This window comes from Hermetia illucens, chromosome 4, assembly GCF_905115235.1.
Source record: "Hermetia illucens chromosome 4, iHerIll2.2.curated.20191125, whole genome shotgun sequence".
In the NCBI taxonomy this organism is placed as follows: domain Eukaryota; kingdom Metazoa; phylum Arthropoda; class Insecta; order Diptera; family Stratiomyidae; genus Hermetia; species Hermetia illucens.
This window is the reverse complement of record NC_051852.1, coordinates 45,196,082-45,208,638: the sequence shown is the minus strand read 5'-3', so window position 1 is coordinate 45,208,638 and position 12,557 is coordinate 45,196,082. Positions and strand designations below refer to the sequence as shown.

Here is a 12,557-nt window from a genome sequence, read left to right as displayed (position 1 = left end):
CTTTCAATTTCTCGAAATTGATCTACTCGCAGGATGATCGTAACAGCTTTTTTTATTGGGATACCAAAGCCTTTCAACCGTTTTTACTGAGATATATTGCGAAGTTACAAGGTGCGGAGTTACAAGGTGCGTTCCAAAAGCAATGCGATCATTTTTTTAATGTAATTTACTGTGGTGTTCTGTCCTTGGGTCTCTACACATACCATGATCGGTACGCGCCCTGGAAGCCGTCTTCTGGGGCCTCTCACAAAGACTTTGTTACGGCGGATTAGATTTCTTCTATTGACGAAAATTTTTGTGCAGGAACTCGCGGACTGGTAATGCGGTAGTGGAGATATCTTTTCTCGTCCTGATGACCCTTTTTCGAAGTCTTTCCAAAACATCCACATAGTGGGCCATGTTAACTGCCTCTCCTCGAAGAACAAACTTCTTATTGTCGAAAACTGCACTTTTGATTTGCTCATTCTTGCCTTTTCGGCTTGGAGGAATGGTGGTTGTGCCACTCAGAGCTTTATTGTTTTGTTTCTGAGTCGTTTGATTCCATTTTTTTCGTCACACGTTCGGCGCTCAGAGTTTTAGAATAACTGACGTCCTCTCGTTTCCACAGCTTGAAGAGCACTGGGGCCGATTCTACAGCGAAGGTTAATATTAAGATACATCTTGAGATTCTGAAACTACTGAACTAACAGAATTATTTGGGGTTGCTATCACTAGTCAGTTATGCTGAACTTTATAGGGCCGATTTTCCACCGCAGCATTCGCGAGAAAGATATCCCTATCTTTCCTTATTATATCCATTGTTAAGGGGGTGTGTATGGAAAAAAACTATGTGATATAAATAAAAACTTGATATGTTTGAACAGGCGTGCAAAATTGCATTCAAATGAACATTCTATTTCACTATAACACTGAATAGTTAGTTCTAGTGCAGTATACGCCCTGTTGGACCATAAGTCAATCTAGTAAGAAATTTAGTATCAATCTTTAACAAAGTATTCTCCGAGAACGAGCAAAAATAAAAAAAACTGCCACTAATAGTGCAATTGCTGGTAGTTACAAAGGAAAACAACGCATCTGTGCAATAGAGTAGAATTCAATTAACTCGCTGGGAGATCATCTTATTTGAACAGTTGTTTGTGCATGAGTGCGTATTCAAATTTCAAGTTGGTCTTTGCCAACTGTTATTAATAACAGATGTTTGTATGAGGTTTTCAGATTGAGCAAACTTCGTAAGCCACCCCTAGTTGCTGATCAATCATTTCCCATCGGTGGGAGTAGGTTTGCAGATTCTTGTTAGAATTGGCTCCCAAATTCCAAGTGATAACAGGATGTCTGATTCTCACATATTCGATGGGCGCTTCAGATGTGAGATAATGAAAAAAGAACGTACAATATTTTCGTCACGGATCCCGATAGTTATGATGCGAGTTTGGTTAGGCGTATAGCCTTCTCCAACTTTCACCGACGTAATTTGAAATGCATCGATGATAATCACTGCAGAGGTACCATTTTGCTTCTAGTCCTAATCCCAGACCTGAGTCAACTATTTTTTTCGAGAAGAGTATTTCTAAAGTTTTATTTTATTTGATTAATGTTTTCATAGTACATGGATCTAGTAAGGAAAAGGAAATATTGATAACTTAAAACTGGTGAAGTTTCGATTCTAGAATCGTTATTATACATTTCCTTATATTCTCTGGAGCTACATATCAGCCAGACTATGACAGTGATTCAAAATTTGATATGTCGCTGAATATCTAACGTCTCTGGAAATATCCAAGTTTTATTTGCAGAGGAAAGTAGACTATGAGTTCAACTCTAAGTATTCACGAGAAAGATACTTTTTTTTGTTACCGAATCTGTTTCGAAAGAACTCATAGGAGACAGTATCATTCGTGAGTTTAGCCCAAGCGATCAGTATTGCCCATTTCGGTATTTCCTTGCTTCGAAGACTCTTCTCTTAAATTTTTATCATATACTAGCTGACCCGGCAGACTTCAATCGATAAATAAAAGACCCAAACTTTTGTATAAAATAATTTCAAAACAAACAAAACGAATCCGTATTAAATAAAAAAGCATATTGTGAATGAATCATGAAATTTTATTATTACTTTCGACATTGGCTGCATGGCTATTATTAAGGTTTAAATTTGATATTGACAGGCTCACACTGCTATGATACAGTTTGTTAATCAATTTAAAGCTTTCTCATAAACTATATTTTTTGTTTTGTTTTGTGGTGCGTAAATAAACAAAGAAGACGGTTGTCCGACACGCGAACACGCGACGTATAATTGTCCATGCGCGAAACAGGGAAACTCCAAGTTGATTCCGCAAACTTCTAACGACTGTCCTTGCGATTTATTTATGGTCATCGCAAAGGCCAGGCGTAGTGGAAATTGTAAGCGTTTAAAATCGAATGGTAAATCCGTTGGAATCATGGGTATCCGCGGTATCAAGACATCCTCTCCTTTGTATTTTCCTTTTATGATTGTTGCCTCAATGACGTTATTCATCAGCTTTCCCACAACCAGTCTTGTTCCATTGCACAGTCGAGGTTGATTAATGTTACGCAGCACGATGACAACTGACCCTATTTTTAACTGCAAATTGTGAGGTGGTAATCCAGACAATTCCAGTGAATTTAAAAACTCCGTGGGATAGTTTACAACATCATCCTGGTTCATAACGGTGTCGACTGATTTGAAGGAAACCAACTGTCCTGGAAGAAAATTCTGAATGGTCGCATTGAGATCCTCGACATCTTTATTTTTCGCCGCCAATATTGCTCGTTCACCCAGCCAATTATGGTTATTTAACTTTTGCGCTATATCTGGGAAAATACGCTGAATAAGCTCTTCTTTTGAATCTGTGATGTGACAGAAATCTGTGGGTAACGTGATGAATCCGGTCGAGGTGTCCACTGCAACTTTATTATTTCCAATGTCTAACAACTGCTTTGCAAACACATTCGCAGTATCATCTTGTTCCAAAAATACTTGCATGTTAGTTGTTAATTGGAGTGTCTTTACATACTGCCACAAATTCGATTGTTTTAGGCATGCATTTAGTTCATCAGCAACAGTTGATCGGGGAATACCTGGAAGAGTCTGACGAAAATCACCTGACAACAGAATCATGGCCCCACCGAAAATAGTTGGCTTGTCACGAAGATCTTTCAACGTTCTGTCCAGTGCCTCCAGTGACCTCTTATGGGCCATTGTGCATTCATCCCAAACAATCAATTTGCATACCTGTAGGATCTTGTTTAGAAAAAAACGTTTATATGCGAAAAAGAAAAGTGCTGTTTTCAGGGATTTACCGGCAATTATTCGAATTTTTCTCACCTTTTATACCTTCCCTAGACCTCCACGAACATTTCAAAAGCAACATAACATAAATCCGTTCAGCCGTTCTCGAGTTTTAGCGAGACAAACGAACAGCAATTGATTTTTATATATAAGATTTCATTTTGAATCTAAAATCATTTGAATGATTTAATTTAATAATTTAACTTGATTTGTTTCAGGCCTAGACACCGAAATTGATATTCAACGCACAATACAACTAGTACGTTCGCAACGATCTGGTTTAGTACAAACCGAGGCACAATACAAGTTTGTTTACTACGCTGTCCAGCATTATATTCAAACGTTATTCCAAAGGAAACGAGCCGAAGAACAAAGTCTTCAAGTCGGACGAGAATATACAAATATTAAGTATGTGGATGAGATATATGTTTAGAAAGACATTTCGCATACGTAAACAGTCATCACATTTGTACTCGTATATCGTAACGGTAGTATTATAACAATGTAATCCTAAGACACTGCGCTTTTTTACTTAGCTGTATTTGTGATAATTTATTAATTTTTGATAATGTAGAGCGTTAAGTGCTTTAGATTTATATTTCGTTAAAGCAAATTTTGTATGCTCAGATTTTCACAACTATTTAATAAAAAAAGAAATAATGAAAAACGACAGCTTTCTCAACCAATTTTGGTCTCGTATGAATAAGTATCGAGTTGATGCCTTTTTGAATATCTTTCTGTGCTGGCTTCTATTACTATGAGATCGGTTGTTTTTGAAATTTGGAAAAATTGTTTTCGAAGTGTTTCGACAGGCTGACCAAATTAGGGGGACACATTTTTATTTAGTTTAGACACAAGAATAAATAACGTAAACAAGTCAATGTGGAGGAGAGAGATTTTGTTAGTAAGTCAAATTTTTTGAAAGCAAATCTCTACTGGTTTGAATGACCTTGAAATTTAAACTGCTTCTATGTAAATGTGATTCCATATTTGGTGGCATAAATAGATTTATGTGACGATTTCAAAGCAATTTCCTCGAATTCAATATCCAATTTTTATTATAATTTATTCTCAAAGAATCAGCTTGCATCTTGAACCTTAATGTTATTTAATTGAAATTGGATTGAATTAATTATTGTTATTATTTTCTAGATATACAGGTGAAATCGGCGATGCCCAAAGATCTCCATTGCCACCATCGGTGTCTAATTTGAGCCTAAATAACAAACTGGATAATTTCAACATGAATAAAATGCCATGTAAACCGACAAAATCACCGATGGATCCAATAACCCCAAAATGTGATTTCGTTCCTACAGGTGAGATTATTATTTTTTAATTATATTTGATATAAAAATGTTTTTCCTCTTATAAGAAATTATAAATGGTGTTCAATTGAACAGAGTATTATAAAAGCATGACCCTACAATGCTCGGAATAATCTCATGTTGATACATCAGTTCGGTAATCGTGAGAGATGCTAGTTAATTGATGTCATTTCTTTTATTACGGTGATGAAGTTTGTTCTACTGCTAGTGTTTAGCTTTGCTGTCCCCTTTCTGTGATGTCGAGCTCTAGCAGGATGTCCTTATTCCGAAAAAAGAAGAACTACAGACTATTCTGGTATAAATTATGAAAATTCAAAGCAGAGCGTATCTTAAACAACGATCAACACTTATCAATGTTGTAAATGGTATTTTGAGGAACTTGATGATCCAACTATGAGACGGGTTTTGTTGTATATGAGCCCGTTATGAAAAAATATAAATCTTCTTGAATAATAAAAATTAAAAAAAAAAAAAACAAAACAAGAAAAAGCTTATCAGGTTGGAAATTTTTCACCTCGCCCTCGTAACGTAAAGCACGTTCCGGTCAGAAAACCGAAAAAGTCCTCGAATAGAGCCTTTATGGAAATCGAATGTTACCGCGTCGGGAAAAGACAGCCACACGTATGAACGGCGAACTCTCCGTCATCACAAATACACCACGCGGCTAATTCTTTTCGTTCGCCCGATGACTTCGAAATCCCAAAGTTCTCTAATGTCTTATGCAAGAATTTCTCTACCGTCGTTAGACAAAAATGCATCTGATCGCATACATATAGAGAAACAGACGAGTTAATTGTTCATTCTAATTTCAAATATACAACACCATCGGCCTACCAACTAAACACCTTCCCGTCGTCAGTGAACTAGCCTGGAACCCATTACTTCGAGCTACCCCCTCGCTCTCTCCCGGCTAAGGGAGCGTTCATTAACGTCAAGAAATATCTTTCATGAATGGGAGGAGGGAGGAGAAAGGAAATTGTTAATTCAAGGAACCCACCGCCATTCAAGCCCTCCACCAACCAAGCTCTACATCTTTTGCAACAAAAAAGACCCGAATGTAATGCACAATACGGTTCTACCTGTGAGCGCTCCTCAGCATCTCTCTGGCAATGTTTCCGAATTACAAGCTCGAGAAAATTTGTTTGAAAAATTAGTAAAGCTTACCCGTCGCGTTTTTTCAGGTTGTATTCCTTGTATTAGGAATGATGCGGTTTATTTTCTCATGTTTAATATTGTGATACGAGCTAGTCTCTTTGACATACCTGCAACAGAACTTTGTACAATATATTGTTATAGGCATTATCACAGGTTTTAACATCCATAAGTGTTTGAAAACTGTCGATTTTAAGTTTCAGACATTTTCTCAATATCATGTTTTCCGGCGAAAAATTGTTCTACCCTTTACGTCGGTTTGAAATGCTTGGATAGCATTATACACATAGGCTTGATGTTACTATCTAGGATTTTAAGGATTCCTTTGGATTAGTGTATTTACATTTGAATATAGAATTTAAATGACACATTATTCACTCGTATAATGTCTGCATTGCGTATTGTACTTATAAACGTCTCATTTCCAGTAATGACTCGTAAATGAATCAATTTTTTGTGCATCGTTCTAATTGAATTCGTTTCAATGCAAAATACAATACATGGTTGAAAAATCAATTCCGTTTTTAAAACTGTAAAAAATTCGAAATACACAAACAAGCAGATGTACTCACTAAGGTGATAATTGGGCAGGACTGGAAACATTGAAATGATAACCATTTGAGGAATCACATACTGTTCTCCACGGATGGATCTAAGATAGAATGCGATATTGGGGCTCAAATATATGACATAGACCCGATGTCTGAGTGTTGTAACTCCTTGGACAACATGTTAGTGTTTCGCGGACAGAATGAAAATATGGTGTATGTGGTAAACCTGTGTGAAAAAGAAGGCAACAAATCCTCAACTATGAGAATTATGCAAGATTGGAAGTTGTTACAATCAGCCCGACGATGAGAGACATCGTTGTGCTACAGGCGTAACAACTCAATACTCCAGGATTGATGGAGGTTAAAACTGCTCTAAGCCTGGAAGTAAGTAGAATGAAACTGAGGGCGCTAATAAGACACTCTCGTCTTCGTGAATATATGCACAGAATGGGGATTCATAATTAAGCCTCAATATGCAGACCTTGCAATGAACAGGACGAAATATCCTTCAGCGTCTTCTTGGACTGCCCTGCGCTCTCGACGTGGAAACATACAATACAAACTAGGAAATAACAAACCTTCAAGAAGAGTTCGATTGGTTGCGTCTCGTGCCACGAACTAGGACGGGACTGTTCATATAAATGAATTTTGATAAGCCATGCTATAAGCCAGCAGGTTGCCGTATGAGGTAACATACCTCAACCCTGCGCAAAGTACCAACATTCATTCATCCATCCCTGTACTGCTATTGGTTTATGTATTATTACCCAATAAAAACCAGAATATTTCTGTGCAGAATAGTTGGCCTTTTCTGTAGGTTTACAGTTATACGTAGTGAAACATTTCAAACGAAAATTATCACACAAAATGTATAATGCGAAGACTAAATTTGCGCTGTTTGCGTGAACAATTCGTGTCTTAGCATTTGTATCAATAGAAGCTCTGAAATATGTTTTTCTGTGGCGAGCTAACGATGATGAGAAAAACTTTCTTTTAGTTTATACTTTTACTGATTTTGATTTTATAAAAACCAAGGAGCATTTTTTGAGTAATGGAAGGAGAGAGGAGGAAGGCAGTTGTCTGGAGAGATCACCCTATGTCTTCATAGAGTTGTTCACGACACTCACTTCACCTTCCACAAGCGAAATAGAGATCATGTGTGCAGATAAGACTGAAAACCTTCCCATCTGACTTAGAAGTTGGGTAAGGAAATGTACACGGTACTAGTACCAGTGATTCTGAGGGAAAACTTCGGTCGGTGATGCTTCCTTTGCAGGCACCGGGACGTTGGCGCGGATCCGGTGTTTAATTAAAACTACGGAAGTATCCTTCCAGAAAACGCAATCCTCTTTTTCGTTGCAAGTCTTCGTTTGGTGGCCTACCTGATTGCATCTACGACATCCTGTCCGCCTGTGGATTTTTTCACTGATAAGGAGTTTTCTCGCGTTTCTCTCTGCCCGACTCGTAGATCGTACTCTTACTAGTTGTCTTTGGGCCTAATTCAACGAAGATTCCGCCACCCTTTGTTTTAAATATAGAAGACACTTCTGCTCCAGCGGATTTCACTGAGAACTTAGACAAATGTCTTGCCTTCCGTCGGTTTCATTAGCAGAACCGACGGTCTAATCGTATTTCGTTTCCTCGTCTTTTCGTGATTTCCCTTTTTCCTTCCTTGTCTTTTTTGGTCCCGAAGACTACTTGGATAAAGTCTACTTCAGACCTGCCTTCCATTTTCCACTATTTCCCTAATTCGCTTCGCAGTGGGCTGTCTGCGATCCATTTGGTGGTTACAGTGTTGTCTGCGGAAAGTATTGATATTTCTGCATTTTGCGTGTCTTCCGCCGCTGTTCATGTTCGGATCCAGTTCCATCAGCTTTTCCACGCCTTTACTGATGTTCTGTTGGAGAAACGTTGTTGACCACTATCGCGGATTTCCTGATGAGCCTTTATAGGGTACTGTAATTGTGTAGTGTACCGTTACCGTCTTGAATGAAGTGCTCTTATAGACTTCAAGGCCAAAATCCAATTCGCTTGTTGCGGCAACAATTATTATTATTTTTCCGGAATGTTTCGATTAGAATACTACTGCAAAAATATTCCTACCAAAATTATTATCAAGTGGATTGATATTGGTCGCTGACTTCTTGTTGAAATGAAGTATATAGGTGGATTCTCTTGGATTAATAGGGCTATTCTGTTTATTTACTACTGTAAATGATAACTATGATGTCTTTTCCGAATCGACATAGGAAGTTAACGAATGTTTAAATGAGGCTGGTGAAATAAGTAAATAAAACTTAAAAATAACGTAAATTATTACCTAATTTTGCTTAAAGTTTTAGAATAAAATAATTAACATGCAATTCAAATGAGAATAGGAAACAAAGTTAAGAAAACCGCTGTAATGGCTTGTTGGATTGGTTGATCATGAAAAGCTCATCCTAATTTTTCTGGGTCGACCTAGAGGGGAGAGCTATTTCAAAAAACCTAAACTGTTAGCGATTACTAAAGCTCCACTGAAGTATCCCGTAGACAAGCGCGTGCCCGCCTTGTTGTTAATCAGATGTGGAATTGGGAGATGGTTCTTTTAGACACACAACAGGTGAGAGACTGAAGTGTCCAAAAGGATCACCCTTTGGCTAGCACGGAGGCGTACAACCGCGTGTCGATAGGACACTTTGTTATTTGCAAACGACCAATTCGTTAAAATTTCAGGTTTTTAGCTCTCCCCATTAGCTCTATTCCGAACACCTAGGATTGACTGATATAACTACTCATTACACCGTATCCACATACTTCTTATGATACATTGCATTTTGAGAAGAATAAATCAGTTAAAAGAGGAAGGACCATAAAATATCATAATTGCTTTATGAATTGAATTTAAGATTTATAGTTGTTGTTTATTTTTTACAGTTTACGAGAACATTCAAAAAGATTTAAGGCCCCCACCACCAACGCCACCACGAAAAACGTGACATATGGAATTCTAATGGCCACTGCACTCCAATATTTCTCCTTTTTTCGGCTAGTTGTTTATTCATTACATGAAATGTGACTGTAAATGCTTTTGGAAATATGTGAAACGTGTTAAAAGTTAACACGGTATTATTAAAAATATATATTTAGGCGAAAATCTCTTGCAAAATGATCATTCGTTTTGAACAAATACGGACGAGTACGTTGTCATTTCTACTTTCTCTTATCAACACAAATATGATAAAACTATGTATGCATATGTATCCACATAAAGGTTATTTTCAGTTTTTGCCCGCTTAGTTCTTATTAGCATCAGAAGATTGCAATAATTGTATTTCCCACAACACTTTCAACTTAATTTTACTCTGTTCGAACATATAGAATCCCTTCATGTGAACATCCCCTAGCAACAGATATCAGTGTTTAGAGAGATTAAATATATCTAGGTGGAAAAAACAACTATGATGTTATAAGAATCGATGTAATTCATTTTTATTGAGATGGGAGAGCGCGGAAGATGTAAAGCAAAAATACAATAATTATACAATTGAGAGAAAAACATAAAGTACTATGAAACAAAAAATATTTTGCGACATTATTAAGTTTACTTCCGTATGTATATGTATTGTATTCACAAGACTGTTGCTTTTTGTGCAACTAAAAATTTATTAAATGCTTGAAGAATTAAAATTTAATAAAATCGTTATTGTGCATATTTGCAATTGCTTAGAAACTTTATAATAATATGTGAAAGGCAAAGTGAAAGTATGCAGTCAATTTTCTTTTGTAATTACTATTCTCATTTTATCATTTAGATTATTTTTATTCATAAACGCGAACGCGATGAGAAATTATGTTTATCATTGACTCTTATAAATTTCGTTGTAAGAAATATTAAGCCTGATTCGTATATAGTGAACTTGTTTACTTCAGTTTCTCCAGTAGATTTTTGTTTGGAAAGTGGTACTGTATGAAACATGAGATACAAATGATTGTAATGATAGAAATCGATTTTGGCAATTGCAAAAATCCGCTTGGCAACATTTGTGTAAAGAATGATGAAGTTTATTTTAGAGAACTACTGTGAAGTATATTGAGATATGATTTGTACGAATACGTTAGATATCATGTAAAAATTTCGACGCGGGAAGAATAATATTCTTAAGATGCACCATGTGATTTTTTAACGTTTTTACTTCTTAATATCATAATGACGATTATGATAAAAAATAATTATCTTAAATTATTATTTTTAATAATTTTTAATGTCTTGTAAAAATAATTTTATAACTTTACAGTATGTGTTATTCAATGTTCCGAATCGTTTGTTTTCTTATTTTTCGTTTTATTTTATATTTTATGAAAACTGCACATACCGAGTTGTTTTATTTACTGAAGATGAAGCCGTTCCCACTTTGTGATGCTGTCAGTCCAAACCATTATCCATTGAGAAAGTTGTACTTTTCCAAATTATTGGGGTTAAGGAATATTTTTTGTTGATGCCATCGTTAGCGGCAAGTACATTTCAATTGATCATCGTTTGTGAAATAAATGCTTCCAGTTAATTTTTCATGTATTTCCATGTTCTGAACATGATTTCTGGAAATATAGCTCCTACTGTTCACTTCTGTTGAATTTTATTATTTTTCTGGTAATTATTTACAAAATTAGACTACCTCCAATGAGCCAACCTACACACTTACAATAAGCCGACCTAAGAGTCATGTGGTAACTACTAAATCGCGCATCGAACAAGCTCCCATAGTTCTAACTTATATGCTTGGTGCCGGTGCTCGTTCAACAACCAATTACAACAAGATGCAATATGTTATACTATATATGCGTATTTACGGGTGGATATGTATACTGCGTGACTTACTTCTAAGATGCTTATTTATATTTAGCTAAACTTGTCTTAACTTTATTGCAACGAGTGACTATTACAACTGTTTGGTCTACCCGACCCTCTCCGCAATTTACTTAACTTGTGTTTACTTACCACTATGCATCTTTCATAACAATTTTATTCTCAAGACAACTAGTATTTTGGAAAATTGCGCTCGCACCGAAGGTTTAATATTACTTACTTAAAACCTAGGATTTACTATGCTTAGCCTCTGTGTAGCTCTACCAAACAAGGAATATCAAAACGGGCTAGAATGGCAGGTTTTATGTTCGTGCTCATAGTTTGGCAGAGCCTTAGAAATGTGGCCAATGGAAGTTTAGATGATTATTCGTTCTTTCGAAGAATCTCCCCATTAGGTTGAGAGTGAACTCCCGGAAAGCTTTTATCTTTACCCCGCGCTGCTTCTGCACTTTTTGTCCTCCAATTGTAGAGAGAGTAACGTAAGATTCGGCGTTCGAATGCCTCACATTTTCTCATGGCTTCCGTTGAGCAAGTGTTCCATGCAGGACCTCTGTAACGACTCTGGCCTTATGAGAGCTTTGTAAAGCGTGAGCTTCTTTCTGGTGCATAGACTTACTCCTTTGTGAAGAATAGAGTATATGATACCAACTGCACCGCGTGCTTTACTTATAGTGAACTCACGATGTAGATTAAACTCCAACAATTCATGAAATTTAGTTCCTAAATACTTCAATGTTCGTGAACTGCTCACCGTTGCGCTCCGATCTTAAGCTATTTTGCGAATAGGTCCACATCGTCTATGTCGAGACTGTGTTTGAAAAGTGCTGATCTGCGTTTTATTTTCATTGATTTTTACATCCCCAAGGACTATTAAGTAGTTTTCGACCGCATGGGCTACCTTATCCTGGCGAAGGCTCGAAGAGAAGATAAGTGTGTTGTCGGCAAACCATATCTGTGCCGCTCTCAAGGATCGGAACGTCAGTTGTGCAAATATTGTAAGGAGTTGGTCCTGGAATGGACCCCTGTCGTGCTTCCGGAGTTATCGGCAGGAGGTCTGTTAAAAACCTTTCCTTTGTACCGCTCCGGTATCTTTGGATCAGGTTATAAGGGTTATTATTACTTCCAATGGCTGTTGGAAACTTAAATTGGGAGTGTGTAAATAAGCAAAATGATAACGTGTCCAATTTAAGTAATTTATTCACACAGTTGCAATATATTTTTCATAAAGTTTTTGTATGTTACAATTGACCTATATTTTTGGATTGACCGCTTACATTGCAATTTTTGCCTTAATTATTAACTCCACATTCTGTCGATACTCGAATTACATTTTTTGCATTATGAGATGGCTAACTGTTTCAATTTCT

The 12,557-nt window shown here is 36.7% G+C and overlaps 1 protein-coding gene across 1 annotated transcript in view; it reads left to right on the top strand.

The window, feature by feature from the left end:
• The window catches only part of LOC119655722 (tyrosine-protein phosphatase corkscrew), a 146,844-nt gene extending 136,148 nt beyond the window's left edge, over nucleotides 1-10,696 (top strand). Inside the window, exons 10-12 of the mRNA XM_038061755.1 lie at nucleotides 3,532-3,721; nucleotides 4,466-4,632; nucleotides 9,261-10,696. Coding sequence (XP_037917683.1) covers nucleotides 3,532-3,721; nucleotides 4,466-4,632; nucleotides 9,261-9,322 — 419 coding nt within the window. The 3' untranslated portion in view covers nucleotides 9,323-10,696. The remainder of the gene's footprint in view (nucleotides 1-3,531; nucleotides 3,722-4,465; nucleotides 4,633-9,260) is intronic.
• The last annotated feature ends 1,861 nt before the right edge of the window (nucleotides 10,697-12,557 follow it).